This window comes from Pygoscelis adeliae, unplaced genomic scaffold (assembly GCF_000699105.1).
Source record: "Pygoscelis adeliae isolate BGI_AS28 unplaced genomic scaffold, ASM69910v1 Scaffold26, whole genome shotgun sequence".
NCBI classification, from domain to species: domain Eukaryota; kingdom Metazoa; phylum Chordata; class Aves; order Sphenisciformes; family Spheniscidae; genus Pygoscelis; species Pygoscelis adeliae.
In genome coordinates, this window is record NW_008825104.1 from 4,238,574 (window position 1) to 4,259,361 (window position 20,788).

Sequence of the window (20,788 nt, forward strand, 5' to 3'; positions counted from 1 at the left end):
ATCTAGGAAGCACTTTGAAGTTTTACATGCAGAGGAAGCTTGCTGTGTGGCTTTCTCCAAAGTCACTCAGCTTTAGGAATGATGTCTAATTACAGGCATTTTTTCATTTGTGTTATCAGACTGTCTGGCAAATCGATAGAAAATTGAACACCACAATGTGGCCTAATATTTTCAAGTTACACTAAAGAACAATAAAAATACAGCGATGCCAGACAAGGCCTTTTCTAGCTATTGTGAAATTGTTTTGCCTGACATCTAAAAAGCAGATTTTCAGAAGATAAATTATGTTATCTTGAAAGCCTCAGTCTCTGCCATTTGCTTTTATTTTAGTTCAAAAGAGACTTGGGTACACAAAGCTTGATGCACTATCAGTAAATAAATTTATAACCTCTTCAGATTCGATATCTAACTACAGATCTCAAAGAGCTGCGTATGACACCACTGTGATGACAAGTGCTTTGCAATGGAGCGGTCCCTCCAAGCTCTGACTTACCAGCCAGGTCCACTAGGAAAGCACCACCTTTTTCGCTCTACAGCAGTGCAGAGGGTGTCAAGCCCAATGCGATAATCATCATCCTACATCAGTTCCTCCTTGTAAAGATGAGAAACAAAGTTGCCTGGGGTTGTGGGAAGGGAGGGAGAAGTGATGCTAGGACACCCCAACAGAACAGATGGTGTTTCCAGCAGCCAGAAATGTCATTAATTGCTTTCCACCAAACGCCATTCGAGAAAGAATTGAAAGTTATTGCCAGTTACGATTTTATATTTATGGATATGAATGCAGTGCTGCACTTGCAGGGATGTCTTGAATACATGGAGTACCTGTGTTAACCTGCATTCGCTAGCAAAGGAAATCCAGCATCTTCAAAGCCTATCACAACTGTTGGTCAGGTGCGGAGCAGTGCGTGCAGCACGTGTGACACAGCCCAGAGCTGCTCAGAGCGGCACAACAGTACAGCAGTTTGATGTGCCTGCCTGTTTGGTCTGGGAAATCTGGACAGGGTTGCCTTTCAAATCCCAGTGGTTATTAGTGCATTTACTTCTCACCCGTGGCACCCCAACGTGCAGGCTGGCAAACTCCCTGGGCTGTCTGTCAGTATGGTGCCTGCTCTGTTCAGGTGCACACACTTCTCCCTTTGCAAAGCAGATATTTCTTCCTGGCGCAAAGGCTCCGGGGTCTCCCCCAGCACAGCAGTCACTGCCATGGGTGCATGGCCACAGCAATGCAGTGTGTGTACACAGTGTGCATGGGATGGACTGTATCATCTCAAAACCCGGTGCAGGTATCTCGGCGAAGCATGGCCTCGTGATATCCCAAGCAGCCCGGGAATTAATGCTGTGGTACAGATAGGCCGGAAGAAGGGGGAGAAGAGCTCTCCTGTAGCAATGCAGATCCACCCCAGGTCACTCAGCCATCTGAGGCAGAGCCCCTTTCCAGGCTCCATGCTGCAGCATAAAGCAGAGCGTGGCCAGGAGGGAAACTCTTAGGCACAGCCCAGAGCCCATCATCCCAGCTCAGCAGCACACAGAAAACATTCAGCTCCTCTCTGATTTCAGCCCCAAAGAAGTTGGGTAAAAGGTCAAACACAAAACTTGCCTCTGAAATCAGATTAATCTATATAAAGGCTTTTGACTGGCAAGAAGATTTGTTAGACTGTGATGTGACGTCATGTGCATGTCTAATAAGGGTTTTGATTGACAGGCCAACAATTAATAGATGTGTCTTTAGGGATAATTAAGTCTGTTGAATGGCACTGTATTATTTGAAGAAAAAAAGGGGTCACATTTTCAATTTTATCTTTCTTCTGCCACATGATACGGCATGAAAGATAATGTTTCATTTATGATCTGGCAATCTGTTTTCTAAGCTAGCTCCATTTACGTCCTTTCCTCTCAGTTGGGGTATGGTGGGTTACAGGCCCTGGGCAGCCATCAGAAAGAGCACATGAATGAACTTCACCAGATACATTAAAAAAACCCAACCAACCAAACAAACAAAAAAACCCCAAACTTGTCCTTTTTAAATACCAACTCTCAGCCACCTGCAATGTGTTGTGTACGAGGGGCAACTCCCAAGGAAGAGAACTGCAGCTGCATCCACTTATTTTGCCCTCACAAGTAACTTCTCAGCTGATCTAAAAGGACAGAGCCTCTTGCACTCAGTGGCATAATTTTGCAACAGCTGAGGACATGTGCTTGAGACTTTAAATTAGCCTTCAATGGAAAGTTGTGTTTCTGTTAGCTGGTTGGCTAAATAAGGACATGTCTGTAAAATTGCAAATGTTGCAACAAGGCAGCTAAGAGGAAGACAGGAGGAGCGATTGCTCAGAGTACAGGTATCTTGGGGAAAATTAGTGGAAAATGCTCCTGTGATACATCTGCTTTAAACTGTAAGCTGTACTCTCAGGTCCTGGTTGACTTCATGGGTTGCAGAGCAAATTGTCATAGTGTAGCTCTCAAGTACCTATCTGTACTGGAGTCTGTGGAGTTTGCCTTAAAACTCCACTTATTGCTCTGACTCTACATTCCCAGCAGTTGCATGAACCTAGAAATGTGCTATGTGGAAACGCAGAATAAAGCTACAGCAGGAAAAAAAACTGTGGGTAGAACAAGTTGCAAAAAGCAGAAAAGCAACTGAACCACGCAGAGCATTAGTTAAGGTTGTGTTTTGGGAGCTGAAAAATGGCATGAAGTTGAGAATGATGCAGAAAGATGCAGATTCCCCAGCTCCAGCTGGGAACACTGAGTGGCAGCAGCAAATAGGTCCCTGTGGCTGAGCAAAGGGTGGCTGGAGGAGATGCAGGGTTGGAGAGCTCAGTCGTGTTAAACCATTAATGCCTTGGCTAGGTGAAACGAAAGCTCTTTTTGCCCTTGCACTAATGACCTAATTCTGCAGTTTTCACTCAGGGAAAATTTTTGTCATTTTTGGTGCCCCAAGAGTAATATTACATGAGGGAGAACCATCAGCCTTTGAAAGCCAAGTACAGTTTCTGTTTGAAATTAAAAAGCCTGTTGGCGTACCTGAGGTAAAGATGCTCTGTGACATTGTTATCGAAGGTGAGGTTGTCTTTAGACTTCAGGAGGTTGAAAAATGCTGACCAGGTGATCTCAAAGTCCTTCAATGTTTAGGATTTTTACACTGACACAAAATATTCTACTACTTTCACCTAAAAGTGTTCGGAGTTTAACTGATCAAAGTGTTTTGCACTGCAGCCTGTGCGGTACTAAGGATAACTTTTCACATGCATGAGAAAAATAAAGGGCTAAGTGGTAGGAGCAGTTGAAAGGATAAATACACCATTACACTGGGTATGCTGGCATCTCTTATCTGACTCATATTGACTAGTTGAATCGTGTAAAACTCCACAGTGTTTCTGAAATGGGCCCATTACTGTGATGCCTAACACTCCTAGAGATGATCATGTTGAATCACAGTTTTTTCCCGGATGAGAAAGACTCAGTCAAGGAGATAGATAGTCACTTCAGCTGAGAAATACTTGTCCTTGGATAGGAAAAATATCTTAAAATTTCACTTATCGAAGTAGTGCTTTGTCAAAGATGAAGTTTGTTCTTCATAGTGACCCAGATCTAACGAATTTTGGAACATGACGTGTAAATACTAAGATTTCTCAATACATCTTAAAATTATATTCTGTATAATAAAGTGAGCTCAGCATTGAAAATAAAGTGACAAATGTTCTAGTAACTCAGAGTTGAACAGGAAATTTGGGAGAGGAGGAACAGGAGCTATTGCTTGGGGCAGGGTTACTGGGAGAAGGCTGAAGCAGTGGAAGAGGTTGCAGCACCGTGTCCTCTGCAAATCCAGCACAGGACCTGACCTGGGCCATGAGGGGTACATCTCCAAGAAAAGTCCAACCACAATAACTGTGCCATGTTTTGGAAAGGACATTGTTCTTCTGCAAGGACACCGGGACTGATCAGAGCAGCCACTGCAGCCAGCAGAGGCAAACACAACCCACTTTGATCCATAGACATGGACCAAAGGAGGCATCTCCGAAGATCCCTTGCCTGGGAGCCACGCTGACACCCGCATGTGTCTCTGGTGTTGAGGTCTTCCTGCACCAGCCCTTGAGAAGGGAGGTACCGTGTGGGGGATCCACAGAGGAGGCAGACCCAGGCTGAAATTAAACAGCTGGGCGAATGTCTGGCGCCTCTCCTAACACCAGAGCGATGGCAGACACCTTTGCCAGTTACCCTCTCCCACATCTCTTCTCCCCTTCCTGGGAGAAAACTTCTCTCTGCTCCCACTTCTTGGCCCTGACTGCTTTGTGTAGATGCTGGGTTGAGTCACAGGCAGAGCTGGTAGTGATAACCGCCCTCAGGGTAATCTTGGTGTCTGAATATGTTTGCTTGATTATTTGTAACCCGCTAAACTGTGAGCTTCACAGTCCTTGCTTTTATTTAATGCCATAAATAGTGTTAATGCAACACTTATCATCAAGCCTGCATGATGCTGATAGGCTTTCAGTTCATAAATCACGTGTTTGTCATTTCTCTAAACCACTCAACATGACAAATCACACATCTCTCGTGTCAAACTGCCCAGAGTTAACAAGCTACGCTTACTTCACCTTATGAAAAGTTCAGCTCTATTTAAAGCCAACTTAGACACACAAAAAGAAGTAATAGAAGTGTTACAAAGAGATATATGGCAAGGCTTGGAAAAGGTTTGCCATACCCAGCACAGAGCTGGGGCAAACGGGTAGTGACAGAAGTTAGTGACGGAGATGCCCGCTGACTGCAGAGAGGGGAGTCCCGGGCTCGAGTTGGATCACGGACTGTTGGGAAACCTGCCTGACGCTGAAACCAACACAAGAGTAAAGGAATGAAGCACAAAATGTGATCTCAGACTTGGTGTTTCTGCTGCTGGGAATGCTCTCCTTCAGCTGTCATTGCAACTCTGATTGGATTCATGTAAAAGGAACATATCAAATCATTGACAGGGCCAATTTAGTTACTTTAGTCATGTTGAACTCTACCTTTCCTATTGTATGTTCATAGCCTAGCTACTTAAACTGTGTTTCTAGTAGTTAGCTGATGCATTTTGTAGAATAGGCAGTTCTCCATCGATAACTGCCATGGCAGCAATCAAACTCATTTCTCATATGCCACAACCAGTCCCCAAATGTAGTCATGATCACAGCCACAGTTACAGTCCCAAACAGTCTGGCAGTCGCAGTTTGGGGCCTCCACACAACAGGGGCTTTGGAGATGTTAATAAGCTCCACATTTATTTTTCTGGGTCTGTGCTATGGGTTGCCTCCTGGCTGGGTCCTGGGCAGAGCAGTGACCCATTGCAATGAAACACGGTGGTGAGTGTGTGTGCTGGATACACAGCATGATTTGGCAGCAGGTATCTTGATAATTAATTTGCCCTTATCAGCAATGATAACATGAAGCATGGTGTAAGCTCTTAGTGGAGAGTGGACCTGATTGTTACTGACGGGATGTGGCTGCAAAGTCCTTCAGGACTGATGCGAAGTATTCGGCAATGGTTTGCAAGTACTGAGTATGGATTTAGTTACCCCGGTGTTTTCTGTGGTGACTTATAGGGTGAGAGAACCGGACGAGAAGCAGGAGCTCCATACACGTTTGGCTCTAGCTTCTTGAACTCTCAGACAGTTTTTGAAGCAGTCTTGTGTGAGTCTGTATCGAGGGTATGGTTTCCTAATGACCTCCAGGGCTGCGATTTGCGGTACAGCCTCCCTTTTGCTTTCTTATAATACACTGAAGGATTTGCAACCAGCTGAATGGCATACATGTGTAATAAAATACAAGTGATGTGCAGCAATCCCCTACCCTGCAAAGACACAGACGTCGATGTGAGACCTGCAGCCACACAATAAACAGCAAGGACTGGCTAGTACTACATCTCCCAGATACTGTAGGGGAAAGGAAAAACTAGTCCCTGAATTAATTCTGAGTTACAGTGGGGATGAGCATAAGGGAAATAAATGTAGCTCAGCACAATGTTTAGCAGCTGACAGGATAGGAATTTTAAAGTCCAGCCAGATGTCTCACACTGTGCATCACCCCACACCACATCTCTTCAGCCAGTGCTGAGCAGCAGTGAGTAATCAGCATCAGCAGCTGAGGACGGAGTGCCCGAGGCAGGAGAAATCCTCTACACTTGAGCAGTCAGTAGTGTAGCACTGCGGACTCACTGTTGCTCTCATCAGTTCAAGAAACCACCAGGCACAGACAAGCAGAGGGGCCCGCATGGGACGTGCAGCAGCTGGGCTGCTCCCTGTGGCGTGGAGTCAGAGCCTGCATGGGGTTGTGTCTATACCGGAAAATGAACCCTTGCTTAAGGTCCCGGTGCTAGAAGGAGGTTTGGTCTGCTCCAGCTGCTTGTGCCAGCAGTCAGGCTGCAGCTGAGGAGTGAGGTTCTCTGGAGGGGAGGAAACGGTGGGTTTAAAATATGGCCCAAATCAGAAGATTGTGGTTTTCAACAAATAGCTGGTAGGAAGTCCAGGAGCTGTGGTTTGTGCAAGCGCTCCAGAGTCAGCAATCCTCAAGGTTCATCCTTTTACCTGGGTGGTGGGTGAGATGTGCTGCAGGTGAAATTTTGACATTGAGTGGAGGGAATGGGGGCCATAGCCTGCAGTGTGTTTGTGGTGAAGCAAGTGCTGAAATAAAATGATCTGTTGCAGGAGTTAAAGCATGGCAGGGTGCTGTGCTAATGAGCTGGGCACTCAAGGGACCCTTTTGGAGAACAGAAAGGCTTCATAACACCTGGCTCCTCTTTGCATCAGGGAGGGATCCCTAAGGAGCGTCTGTAGCTCAAGCACTGCTCACTAAGAAATCTCAATACCAAGAGCATCATGCACAATCTTCCTGTACCAACTACCTTACCTTTGAGAAGAAACTGCATTTACCACCTGTACTATAGCACATACCATCGCTTGATCACCACGGGGGAGGGTAAATGGAGTTTGTTTCACTACTCTCTTCAGCTGTATTTTCTCCACCTCTCACCACAGCTGGGATCTCTTCTCTGCTATAATAGCTGACAAGACACCTACAAGCTCCATGCACGAGGCAGAGGATTTCCACTGTGGGGCAGATGGGTCCTCCCAAGCACATAGCTGAATGGCATAAAAACCCCACGAACACTACATTAACAACCTGAGGATCTGCAAAAGCTGGGGTGCCCCAGCAATACCTCCCTGAGCCATAGCAGAGTAGGGTGGGTGATACCCTGCACGCAGCCCAGCCTCTCACCAGCGTGCTGGCATCCCATCGCTTCTGCCAGGGAAAGGGGCTGCTCCCAGGGTGAGTTACAGTTGCCAGCAGAGTCAAGGTGTCATAACATTAGAGCAGCTGGTTTATCTAGCCCCTAGCAGGGTCAGACTGGGAATGCGTTTTACTGTGTTATGTAATTTGATATTAAAGAAAAAAATTGTCCTACAAAGTGTTAACATGACTCAACCCCATGAAAGAAAAATGACACCCTCCTCATTCACCCAAGGGTTAGTATTGCATTGGAGGTGCTTTTCCCTTCTGAGACGCTGCAGGGATGTTTTGAACCCTGTTTAAACTGCTGGTTTTTCTTTGCTTTGTTAGTTGCAATCTTATCTCCTGAAGAGGTCAGTCTCTGCCAGTGGCCTTAAACAAAAGCAGCACTGGAATGGGCAAAGGGAGTTGCAGAGGGGAAGGCGACCTGTGATAACCTGTGAGGAGGCAGCACTGTCAAGTGAGGAGGTGCTTCCCCATCCTCCCTCACCCTCTGACAGTCAGGATGTAGGGCTGGGAGATGAGCCCCCTCCTTCCCCTGGGACTGGTCCCCCTTGAGGGTCTATCTGTCCAGGCTCCACCTGAGTCAGGTGCGGAGGCACTGCAGGGCAGAGCCCCTGCCAGCAGCAGCAGCTTGCACCTCTCTGCATGTGGTTCCCTACCCCCATCCCAAATACGTGCCTTCCACAGGCGTTAAAGCTGCACAAAGGGAAGCATACAAGATTTTGGGGGCTGAGGGCAGCCCTGTGTTTGAGGACACAGGGAATTACCCCAGGCACTGAGAGGCTTTGCGATGAGGCTGGACAGGATGTCATCATGCTTCATCGGCTCCTACTGAGCCCAGATCCGAAATGCAAAGCAGAAGACAATGCAGAGTAGATGACAGGTTGCATTAGCACCTCTGTTAGAATCAAGCTCCACATCCACAGCAAGGGGCATTTGAGTTTAGCTTTTGCACTAATGTTATACAGAATATTTATAACCTTCAAAGCAAACTCCTGCAGGTGTTGCATAGGAAATGCAGAGCTGCCATAGGTCCTTTGTGTGTAAGAAATTGCAACAGATGTGGAAGTGGCTCCTATCCTCCTTCCCACCACCTTGTTGGTTGGAGAAGGACAGTCCCCACACCTCATCTGCCGGCATGTCCTCCAGGCCCTGGGGCTATGTGTTTGCCTGAGCACCTCCACCAGTGAATGCTATGCTAGCCCAGATCTCAGCTATTCATGGGCAAGAGTTTAAAATATGGTGACATCACTGTTGGTATGGTTTTTTCTGAGTAGGTCACCTCACAGCTGGTTTAATAGACAGTCACACTGATTTAACTGCAGTGTCATTTGTCCTTCACTCATTTTTGGAGCTGAATTTAACCAAATCTTCAGTAACTAGTCAAATTCTCACAAAATCAAACACTCTCTCTCCTTTACCGAAGATATTCAAGGACCCAGCATCTGAGGTCTAGGTTTAGGGGCCAGCAGGGCAAACTAGGACACCCCAGCCAGAATTGGGACTTGAAGATGGGGAGTTGGAGAGGTCATTCTGTAATCCTGACTTCATCTCTTCAGAAGGTGAATGTGTGATAAGAAAAGCAAATGAGGCTGGACTCCCCTGCAGCCCCTCCTGGTCCTGCAGGATCTTGGTGGTCTCCAGAGCACCTCTCACCACTCTGATTAACCTCCCAGCCATACTCTAATGCAAGCTGGAATTAAACCCTGCAGTTTTCCAACAAAACTTGTAATTCCCAAAGAACTTAAATGGATTTCAGATTCCAAACTCCCTTGGTGCTTCTGATAATCCTTGCCTAAAATCACAGTATTTAAACAATTCAAGGTAAGTACATGAAGATGAATTAATTTAGTCTTGGTTCATGCAGTAATTAACTATGCAGTTCCCCAAAGCAGTTTTAACAATCTTCGAATGCAACTTGATGTCAAAGTTCAAAAATAATATTTTCCATTTCCTTAGTATTTTTTATGCTCTTGAAACCCACACAGATATGGCAGATTCACAGAAGTGCCAAGTAGATATGGAGCAATATTATAGTTTACATTAAAGTAAACCATAAAAATAAGAATTACAGCATAATAAGGTCAGAGCCACAGGTGTATAGACAGAATAAGATTTATTTATTTGTTGTTCAGCCAACAAGTTGGGTGAAACAGCAAGGAAATGTTTCTGTCCACAAGCCCTAACAATGAAATCAGAAGCAGCAAACTTAAAGCTTTGCAAATCCAGGTTGCATTATTTCTAAGTTTTGCTGAACCAAAGTGACAATTTGACAGGGAAGCATAGAGCAGAAGGAGACATTAGCAAGAAGCCTGAGATGGGGCAAGGATTGTTATTGTCTGCAGGGTATTGAGGATTCATCCCAGGTCAGGGGAAAACAAGAATATACCCTAAAACTAATATCTGTGCTGAGTTCCTGATTTTTAGTACTCTGCAGAGTTATGAGTTTCATTCCCAGGTTTACCTTTTGAAGCTCTTTCTCAGATTTCCCTTGAGGATCAGGGCTGGAGCAGTATCAGCTGTTCTGTGGGGAACATGCCTTTGGGAACCCCACGTTTTCCTAATTTCTGTACAAAAGCTGTGTCTGGTGGGGAGAGCTGTCTGGTTTTGCCTGTGTACTTGCTGCAGAGCCCTTGTACCCCAGCTGCAGACGCAGGACCTGGAAGCCAGCATGTCCCCCAGCCCTGGGGAGATGCTGGCCCCAGGCTGCAAGCCTGGCGGGGATACAGGGGCACCCACCCAGGCCTGGCTGGTGGGAAGCACCTGGCACAGGGACTGCGGAGAGCTGCATGTCGTGGAGCAGCAGGAGGGAGGCAGGGAGCCCTGCACGTCCGAAATGCCCCAGGACTGGAAAGCAGAAGAGGAGGAGGGAGGGATGCTCCTGATTCCTCGCTTTGGAGTAACTGGAAATAAACACACTGCGCGAGTGCCCTGGCTGCAGGGGGACAGGCTCTCCTCCTCAGAGCTTTTCAGCTCCGCCAGACAGATAAGTAGAAAAGACATCTGCCAGTAAGGGGAGTTCGACTGGCTTGGAAATTTGTGGCTGTGATTTGGACCCTCGTCATGCCCACGTACTCTGTTACTGCGAGAGGAATTCAGTTACCATGGGTTACCCTATCAGTACGGGGACCAAGTGCCTCCCCTCCCAACAGCTCTATAAAAAGAGTCTCTCCAAGATACCCCAGCGGCTCCTGCCTACCCGTGCAGACGGGGAGGAACTTGGCCACGGGAAGAGAGGGAGGGCCGCCAGAGGAGGTGCCAGCATGCCGTCTGCTTTCCAGTTTCAATGCCACTTCATTCTCATCTTCCTGGCAGCTTCCAAGGGGGATACCAGATACCTAGAGGTGAGCAATGGGGCTAGCAACTAAAGCACTTCGCTGTGCTTTTAGCTGCTGTCTTCTAACTTGTACTCCCAGCTTTTGAGCATGCTTTTTCCTCTCTCCCCTCCTCTTCCCACTCCTCCTGCATTAAACCTACACCTGGGTAACATTAATGCAACAGTCCCACCCACCCCCATTTGTTTATCCTCCCTTTTCTCAAACTTGAATTTTTGCTGAGGATTTAAGAGACTCTCTGTGCACTGAGCTGCTGGGCTCACCTCTTAGGTGCCAGGTTTGTTCCTCTCTACTGCAGGTTGGCAGCTTTCTGACTGAGCTCTTCCACAGCTGCACCGTTTCTGGAGGAGGGATTTAACTTGCTGGTGCCTGTTCTTGAGAGGTGCAGGGAGGGGGCTGCATTTCACTTTGCCCCAGCCTCTTCTTGCCCTCTTTACCTCACCAGGTGCGGGATGCGAGGGATGCTGGTGAAGACGAGCCCTTCCTACTCCTCAGTGAAGATCTGAAGCGAGAGCTGTCTGCAGGGCAGATCTACCGGCGGTCACTCCGTAAGTTTCTTTGGTGCTCTGGTGGGGACCATTGATGGGTGGGAGAGTCCTGGGGGGAGCTCAGGGCTCAGGGAGATGAAAGAGGAGTGACAGAGCTGCAGGTGCTTTTTGCAAGGGGTGGGGGGGGAGAAGAAGGACAAAGTGTTAAAATCTCAGAAAAGCTGTGGTTGAGGCAAAGGGATTGAAACGGGGCTCTGAAAAGAGGTTGAGGCTCAGAGTTGACGGTCCCCAATAATGGGAGGAAGATGGGGATCATCCACCTGTGTCCCTAGGCAGGGTCATATCTCCAGGGCATGGGGCAGGTGGAAAAGCTGTGATTAGAGAGAAATCTGAAGGAATGGGTTGTTTGTGCATACACACACACACACACAGAGAATTTTATGCTCAGAGATGCTTCAACGTGTCATTGGCCCCTGCACCCCCCATCACATGTTTGCACGCACACCTGCAAGTTACTATTCATCCTCTGATGCTCAGCAGGCTCCTAATTGCTTCTCTGGGTCTCCCTCTCCTCACTGCCAGCTGGGTCTCAGCGTGGGGGTCTCTCCTTGCTCCCCCATTCCCTGTGCCATGGGAGCTAGCACTGGGTCTCCCTCCCAAGCAGGCTGAGGCAGCAGCCCCGTGTCTCTGTTTCTCCAGGGTGCATCGACATGCTGAGTATAGAGGGGCAGTTCACCTTCACTGCAGAGCAACCACAGCTGCACTGTGCAACCTTCTTCATTGGGGAGCCCGAGGAGCTCATCACGATAGACTACAACTTTGTAAACATCGACTGCCAAGGGGGTGATTTCCTGAAGGTGAGAAGCTGGCAAGTCCTGCTGCGCTTCCCCTTCCTTGCTCTCATCTGACATGTGAGACATTTGCTACGTGTGGAAGGGGCGGGCAAACGCATATGTGCACAAGCATGTGTGTGTGTTTGTGTGTGCAGAACAGGCTTTCACAAAGCAGCCATCTCTGGGACGGCTGTTCCTCCTCCCTGAGGCACTTGGGGTACATCCCCCCCTGCCACCACCCCCCTAAATTGAAGTTGGATGCAGGCTGAGGATCCCTCTCCAAACTGCAGCACTGGCTCTCCTGAACTTTTCTAGGAGCACCTCTACTGAGTGTCCATACCTGTGGGACCAACTGAAAAGTTTGGTCAGTATGAGCCAAGCCCCTCAGCCCCATTAGGAGGGTTTTCTTATTGCACCATGAATCACACGAGCCCTGCAGATAACAATACAGCTCTCTGAATGGCTGTTACTGCTCCAGGACCTCTGCTTGCAGGTCACTTAGCATCAGCTTTTTAATGAGTGGATTGTTGCAGGCTTGCTTTCAAATGGCCCCACTAGAGCTTTTCAGGGTGTTGGCTGTGAACAGAAAGAGGTTCATGACTCAGAGCCGTTTATATTCCAGTATCAAAAAACTTTACCAGCGCATTTTGCTGGCAGGCAGAAGCATTGACCAAGATCTGAACTCGGTTCAGGAGAGAAGGGCAGGCTTGATGACCCCTGGCTGCTCCCCTCACCTTGTGCTCTGCCCTTTGTGTTGTGGTGGCCATGCACAGCACAGACCCTGTCCTGCCTGGTGGTGAGCTGAGCTCTGGGGAGGAGGAGGAGGAGGAGGAAAGCTGCCCTTCAGCCCTTTGATGGTCTCCCTCTCATGGAGAGATGCTGTCCCCCTGCTTGCTTTACCCTGGGGAATCCTGTCCCTCCATCGCGTACCCCTGGCTGGGATCTCTCCCCATGTTGCTGCAGGGAGGCTGATTTCAGCCTCTTGTGGGTCCAAGGATTTTGTACCTAAGCTTACAGCCACTTATGGAGGCTAGAAAAATGCCAAGAGATCTTTGAGGCTTTATAGAGGTTTCCTTCCTTTGATGATGGGGTCCCCAGTTTCTGCATTATACAGTTGTATTTATACAGGTAGCTTTTCTCTGGTGTAATTTGAGCACCCACGTCTCATTACTTCAGAAAACTTACAGTTCTGGCAAATCCAGAGACTGATCCTGCAGCTTTTCCATGAGGAAGTCCTACACATACTCACATTAGGATTACTCACTGAAGCGATGGCAGGTCCTTGGATTTTCAAAGTATTGACTGGAGCATAGAAGGAATTACTGGGTGAGAGCGGCTAGGAGGGAATTGAAGCAGCAAGGCAGGCAACTGCATAGCTATGCTAGCGTTAATACAGATTTCTAGTTCTGACACATTTCCCTGAAGACGGTGAGGGCAAATTGTTGCTATTTTTATTGTGAAAGAAAGATTTGTAGAGGATGCTGCTTAAGGTCCAGCCAACTAGGCAGCATGTGTTCTGCTTTCTAGTGGTTAGGACGAGCTGAAAGAACAGACAGAGGAAAGAGCAATACCTCTGCCAATAATCCCTCCCTGAAGCTTTAGTGTATTCCAATACCTCTGGAAGGCCTCCGGGCCCATTAATGACAAGCTGCAAAACATGGATGGTGGAAAATTACAGGCCACATCAATGGACTTAATGCCCAGAGTTTGAAAGGGTGACTTATGTTTCATGTGGCTTCCAAATCAAGCTGGTCAAAACTTCTCTTAGTAACAATGAAATTGCAATAGTAAGAAATAAAAGAAGGGGAAAAAAAAAAAAAAGATGCAAATGTGATGATGCTGGAGCAAAGAGCTGCTTCCCTCAAAAAAAGGTCACCAAAATTGTCACCTGAAGGAAATAAAGACAACATTAAAATTTAAATGTAAGCCTTTCCAAAATACAGATTGAAGCTTGAATAATTAGTTAAATGCTAGGAAATTGATAAATACAAAGAATTTTTGTTTTTAATTGGTGGCTTTGAACAGGCCATCTGGTGTCAAAATAAAACAGTGTCTGTAATACTTCATGTTTCTGTTCTCTGCTAACAGAGTGATAAGCAAAAGCCTTGTTTTCAATTATTGAACCCCTGTAGGTATTTGATGGCTGGATACTCAAAGGAGAGAAATTTCCCAGTTCCTTGGACCATCCCCTCCCCACTTCCCAAAGATACATAGACTTCTGTGAAAGTGGCAATATTCAGAGGAGCATCAGGTCATCTCAGAATGTTGCAATGATCTTCTTCAGGATTCAGCAGCCAGGCAATGGATTTACCGTCACAGTCAAGAAAAACGCCAACCTCTTTCGTAAGTCTGCCTTTTATACCTTCAAATGGGCTTGTGTTTGGGGCAGGAAGCAAAAAGAACGTGCTGGTTTGCATTGAATTATCTCGCTGGCATCTGCACTGACACGGCTCCAGTAACACCAGCAGAGGCACGCACACCTGCATCCCCGAGGATTTGACTCAGGCTTAGTGTGTGTCTCAAGGAAAAAAAAAAAAAGTAAGTGAAGTGTAAGAGAGAACTTAGACATGGCTTCAATATTCAGGACCAGAAGGCTCTTTCTTTCAAAGAAGATCTCTTCCAATCTAATATTGTCACGTTCAGACACATTTGGCTAGAATAAATAGTATTAATTTAGGGAGTCTAATCTCAGCAATTTCTAGACATGTGTGAACAATGAGGGAAAAATATTTGAAAAAGTTCAACAGCAAAAACAGTGTATTGAATAGTTATGTGACAGTTATGAGTGATATATGATCCCAAGGATCTATTTGCAAGTTATTTCCCTAAGCCTGTGAGCTGGCAAGGCACAAATAATGGTCACTTGCATCATTTTTCCAAGAGGGGACAGGACATTTAAATCAGACTGGCCTGAACAATAATTGTTACCTGCCTCACCATGCAAAGGATGAAGATGATGGCATGTCTGCCCTGTCCTTACCCTGAGTTGTTCAGACACAAGCCTGCAAGCTGGGTCTCCACCCTGGTGTGGCTTGATGCCTGTGGATGTGATTGTTGTGTGCAGCTGCTGGAGGTGGCTCGTGTCCTTCACTGGCCTACTGAAGCAGCTGCAGGCCTCCAGGTCTGCATGGAGGATCCCTTGGGTTGCACACACAGATGATAAGCTACTCCCTTAACTGAACTGTTAAGGTTGAACTTTAAGATAAAATCAGCATGTATACGCTCTAGTTTCAATGGGATGTTTTGCAGGGTAAAGAACTCCAGTTAAGAGGAGCAGAATAGGACTTAGGGGTTTGCTGGCAATATCAGGCGATAACCAGTCAAAGCTAAACAAAAGCCCTGCATCCATATTTAGCCTCCTTCACACCGGCAAACAGTATGAGCCCCCGACAACATGAGCCCCTGATGTATGGATTTGGGGTGTGAGCTCTCCCATTGACTGCTTCACCCTCAAGTTCTGCCAGACTTCATGCTACATGGTAAGCAATGGGCAGGGAATTTTTAGGGAACAAATGATATGAAAGAACACCCGAAAATGCCATATGCATATTTTTCAGCATTTGGTTGTAACTCTCAGTGATTAAATCATGTGTTCTTTGTTAGTATTGAAAGTACATCATTGTGCTCCATGCAGTGATGACTGCACAAGTAACTCTTGTACCTTCTCCTGTGCCCCAGCTTGCAATGTCATCTCTCAGACTCCCTCGGGAAGGTTTACCATGGTCATTCCTCATCAGCACAGAAACTGCAGCTTCTCCATAATCTACCCAGTGGTGATAAAAATATCTGATCTTATCCTGGGACATTTAAATGGCCTCTTTTTAAAGGTGAGCTGTTTGTTTCCTAAGAAATTACTACCATGTGCAGTTTCCCTGGGCACGGGAGAGGGATGGGGTGAAGCGGGGGTAGCCTGTGGCACTGGCTGCTAAGGCATGTGTGCTCCAGACCACTTGAGTGTATGCTGAGGGCTCTGGTTTCCCCCCAGACACGAGGACTGGATCTGCCTCTGTCGCTATTGTCTCTGTAATGTTGCAGAGGCATCAAATTATGCAAAGTACCATTAATGCATGTAAATATTGCTTGCCATAACAAAGGGTAAGAATTCCATTAGAAAGAAAGGAGTGCTCTCCTGGAGAGCTGTCTGTCTGTGTTTAAACTAATGAAAGCAGCAACCACTCTGAACAGAGAAAGGAGACATGGGTTAGGTAGTGAGGTATTAGCGTGGAGAAAATACAAACGTGCTCACAACCGATTCCCTGCTCGGCATGCTGAGCATCCTCTGCTCCAATCTGCTCTGATGCACAGCATGGGGTTGGGGTTTGGCCACAGGATTTGGTGCTTGGTGACGACCAGACAGGAGAGAACCAGAGCTGTTGGTGGCACCCTGTGCCTGGGAGGTCTAAGAAGGTGTGAATTCCAACACATGTGGAAGGATAGGAGCAAGAAAGTTTGTTTTCTGCTGCCAGCGAGAATAGCACCCTAGGTCCTTCATGGGGACTGTCAATGTCTGAGCAAACCAGGCTTTGAGAGATGGGCAGGTGAGTTGACTTATTCAGCAGTGGGCAGAAAAGGGACAACAGCAGGAGGACGATAAAGAAACAGGGCACTTAAATAGCAGCATATGGGTGACAGCCCAAAGGTGCACAAGGTGTCCATGCAAGATGTCTTTGGCAAACAGCATTAATTTTCAGCAAAAGAACACTTGTGTGTCTAATATACAGTGAGTCATTGTCGTCATACAAAACTACTCTTTTGCTTAATTCCTACTTTAATTAAACTTTGCCAGAACAGCGCATTTTAGCAACACTTACGGTTTAGGAATAAGTATGGTATAGTGGAACTTAAGTTCCTGCCTGCCAGCTGAGTGTGAGCACACATGCAGCCCGTGCCTGTATTCATTTGACTACAGGTCTACGCATCCAGAATCAGATTGCTTATTTGGACTAAAAGCAGTTGAATCAACACCTTAACTACTTGTCAGTAATTTTCAGAGCCTACTTAGGTCTTTCTTTGGAATCCCTTAAGGAAATTAACTGACTAATGTCAAATTGAAGTAGTGCTCAGGATGATTTCACACAGGTTTGAGCACAGAGGACTTCTAAAACCTACTGTTGGCTGCAATCATGTCTAGAGAACTGCTACCTTTTGTAGATATAAATGATAAATAACTTTTAATCTCCACCTTTTTAGAAACCATCAGCAGGCTGTGCAGGAGTGGGAGATTTTGTAGAGCTGCTAGGAGGAACTGGCTTAGACCCATCCAAGATGTTTCCACTAGCTGATCTCTGTCATTCCTTTCACGGGTCTGGTAAGAACTCCTTCTTCCACTTACCTCCACGTGATGAAATAATTAACCAGAGGGAGTTGTGCAGGAATCTCCTGGATTTCCTGCTAGACTGGTGAACTTCACATGTAGCAGAACATGAGAGCTAAAGCTACTCGAGCCTGCAGCTGGGCTTTGTGATACAGCACACCCATGACCACCTTCACTTGCCCCTGCAGTAATCATTATAACAAGGTTGTTATATATATTTTTAAAATGCTTGTCATATGACACATATGATTATTAGAGTGTCAACAAATAGATGAGCCTGGAAATTCCTAACAAATTAAGGCAGAGCGGCTGCATTTTCAGTTAAGGAGTTTTTTCTCACTTACTTAGTGTTTCCAAAGCCTCCTTTTCTGCTGCAGGAGTAACACATACCCCAAAAGCCTCAGAGCTCCCATTCTCTGCTTTGAAGCCTGAAGGAGCTCTGATCCCATTTCACTATCATGCCAGGTCAGTGACCTCTTTCTCCCCATGAAAATAAGAATTCCCAGTTTCCCTAATATTCAGTACAGCAGAGTACGAAGTCGCAGTGATGTGACAGACCTGTCCCTGTGGCACATGTGTTGTACCTTGGGAGTATGAATGGGTGCACCAGAGAAGTGGCATTTCCACAGGGTTGGAGAGCAGGAACATGCCTGGCACTTCACCTCTGTGGTCACCCTTGCCTTTCATCACACCACAACTTAATGGTCCAGGCACTGTTTAAAGCTTTAACTGGCAAGCACTGGTGCTGAGTGAATACTGAGAACTGTGATGAGATTAAAATGAGCTTTCCTGGCGCTGTGAAGGAAGGGAAATCCCATCTTGGACCCACTAGACCTCTCCTCCAGTGAGGAAGGTGCTCCAAGTTCCCCAAATGAAACAGGCTTTGCCAAACCCTCGCTCAAATGGCTCATCTAAATCAGTGGTTAGTGATATGCTTGATTTCCCCCAGAGTGAGTCCGTATTGCTGGGCACTGCCATTTGAATTTGTCTTGGTGGGATTCTCACATGCCTTTGTTACTGTGAAGAATGTCCTTATGCACAAAACCACTCATCCCTCTAAAGGAAATATTTCAAAATTGTTAATTTTGTATATCTGCAGGATAGGGTGCCATTACCCTTACCCATCGCTCGTGGTATCTAACAGTAGCATACCTTCCCAAATGCAAACATGTACAGATATCTGTGTTGTGTCTATCTATACATAAGTGAGATGGTGGGTGGATGGGGAGTGGCATTTGCATGAGTTAAAGTTACAACACTTACTTTACAATGGCTTGGGTATTTAACTAAAACTAACAAATGCAACAGAAGTTATTTAGTCAGCAATGCCACCACTGGCTGGTCATTACTACACACAAACTTGCTTTGTTTCCAAAATTGTATGTATTGGTGCTTTGTAATTCCCAAAACTATACATCTCTTTTCCCTCACTCTCATATAAGTGTATCTTTATATCTCCTCTGTATCTCTTTTCCTTAATTAGCCCAAATGAAGATTGGCTGTGACAATACTGTGCTGCGAATGGTCTCCAGCGGCAAACACATCAACCGTGTGACATTTGAGTATCATCAACTCAATCTGCAGGAAACAGAAAACAGAAAGGAGAACAGCATTGAGGAATTCTGCTTTCCTAGTATCTGAGAAGCCAGGCCACGCATTTTCACATAGCTAATGAAAATAAGGTTCCGGTGAATCAAAAAAAAAAGTATTTTTCCTTTAACCAGCTGGTATTATCAAGCCTTTCTACGGTACAAGCATATTTCTTTTTTCATACAAATCAGTCATTCCCATGAGCAAGCAGGAAAAAGCAACCAATATATTAATCTTTGTTATTATAATTATATTTTTTCTGCAGTATTTAAGCTCATTTACCACATCAAAAATCAATAGCAAGAACAGAAGGCTGCATTTCCCATGTAAATATTATTAGGAAAACTGACACAAACCCTCTGTGTATCTAGTCTAAGGACATACAAAACCCACAATAAGTATATACTTCATGCAGTACCTTTACCCTTTTATATCAGGTATAAACAAAAAAATTAGATGGTGGAATACACTTCCAGTTTTGTAAGAGGAAACCCAACATTAGTGTGTGTAAAAACTACTGGTTTGTTTATGACTGTAAATGTACTATTTATTTCTAATGACATGTTTTTAATAAAAATTTATAGCATGGAAAATCTAAACATGAATAAATACATTTAAAGAGTTGGCAAAACGTTATTATGTTGTATTTTTCTGAAGAGCTCTTTTAACATTCTGGAACATTCTTCCTAAGTCTTGTGCAGTTTTCTGGAAATGATAATTTTGAACATATGTTGCTGTAAAACTGTGGACTATTAAAGTAACATTATGGGCAGAAATTTGGCTTGCCAATGTTGCATACACCTTCATGTGGAGTACATTCCAGCTGTGCACTTACTGGCACCTTCCCTGTTTAAGGTTTTTGTTCAGGTGTCCTGCTGACTCGTGGAGGCAGGGATATACAAATGTAGATTAATTTTTTCCACACCTTTGGTGGCCGAGAAGAAGAGTGTAAGCCTGGAGGGCTCTAGAAAGCACAGCGGAGCAGAGGACCGGAGTTGTGTCCTAGCTTGGAGTGAGGCACATGGACTACGAATCAGCACATCTAGGAGTGCTACCTGGCAATAACAAGAGCAAACTGTTCCTCCTGGGATGTTCAATTAATGGTCAACACTGATTAATCCAACTGCATGCCTGAGATCTTCAGTGCTGAGTTCTGGCTCTTAATCTTATAGACAGTCACCAAAAATCAAGTGTCTTGAGTATTCAGCAGCTCTGAAGTTAACTCCCCCCGACTGAAGTGGGTGAAAACTGCAGGATGCCTCAGACGACTCTTCTGTAGGGTTTTGGGAGCCCAGTTTTGGTGACTGACTCATGAACAGAGGGATGCGTTTGGTAGCCTGGTCAGGCTCAAGCGAGCATGTCCACCCTGCAAGGCTGTGTTTATGGAGAAGGTGGGGATTGTGGGAATGTTTCACTTTGTTAAAAAAAAAAATCAGACAAAACCACTGCTGGCTACCCGAGGCATGGAGCAGCCTTGGCTCAGGGCTCTGAGTGGTTTGGTCCTTGGTCACCACATCCCTGCTCCAGGCCCATGTGACCCACCATGGGCTTCCTGGGCCCCCGGTGCAGTACTGGCAGTGCTGGCATGGCCACCCAGCACCAGAGACATTGAATCAGGGGAAAAAAATCAGGGCTCAATGAAATAGCTTTTTTCCTGAGGAAACTTGCACTGACAGAGGATCTCTGTCCCCCAGCATCCCCCTCAGCTCATTCTTTCTGGCTTCTTGTCACTGTCAGGGTGGCCCTAACCGTGTCCAGCCCCACCAGCCTTTCCCGGGCACCCTTTGGTGAACCAGGGCAGGTTTCTCCTGGAGAAACTGGCTGCTCATGGCTTGGACGGGCATACTCTTTGCTGGGTAAAAAAACTGTTGGCCGTGCCCAAAGAGTTGTAGTGAATGGAGTTCAATCCAGTTGGCAGCTGGTCACAAGTGGTGTTCCCCAGGGCTCAGTATTGCGGCCAGCTCTGTT

The 20,788-nt window shown here is 46.2% G+C and overlaps 1 protein-coding gene across 1 annotated transcript; it reads left to right on the top strand.

The window, feature by feature from the left end:
• Positions 1-10,523: 10,523 nt before the first annotated feature.
• CRHBP (corticotropin releasing hormone binding protein) lies at positions 10,524-18,871 on the top strand. Its single transcript, XM_009327248.1, has 7 exons — positions 10,524-10,604; positions 11,041-11,143; positions 11,783-11,940; positions 14,049-14,259; positions 15,595-15,743; positions 17,107-17,224; positions 18,714-18,871. The coding sequence occupies exons 1-7, from the start codon at positions 10,524-10,526 to the stop codon at positions 18,869-18,871; spliced, it is 978 nt and encodes a 325-aa protein (XP_009325523.1).
• Positions 18,872-20,788: the final 1,917 nt, after the last annotated feature.

Excerpts from the sequence above, each read along its gene's own strand:
- CRHBP (XM_009327248.1), top strand. The coding sequence starts at position 10,524 with ATGCCGTCTGCTTTCCAGTTTCAATGCCACTTCATTCTCATCTTCCTG. Across the intron at positions 11,941-14,048 it reads AAGGGGGTGATTTCCTGAAG|GTATTTGATGGCTGGATACT; the intron begins GTGAGAAGCTGG and ends GAACCCCTGTAG. Across the intron at positions 15,744-17,106 it reads TAAATGGCCTCTTTTTAAAG|AAACCATCAGCAGGCTGTGC; the intron begins GTGAGCTGTTTG and ends CCACCTTTTTAG.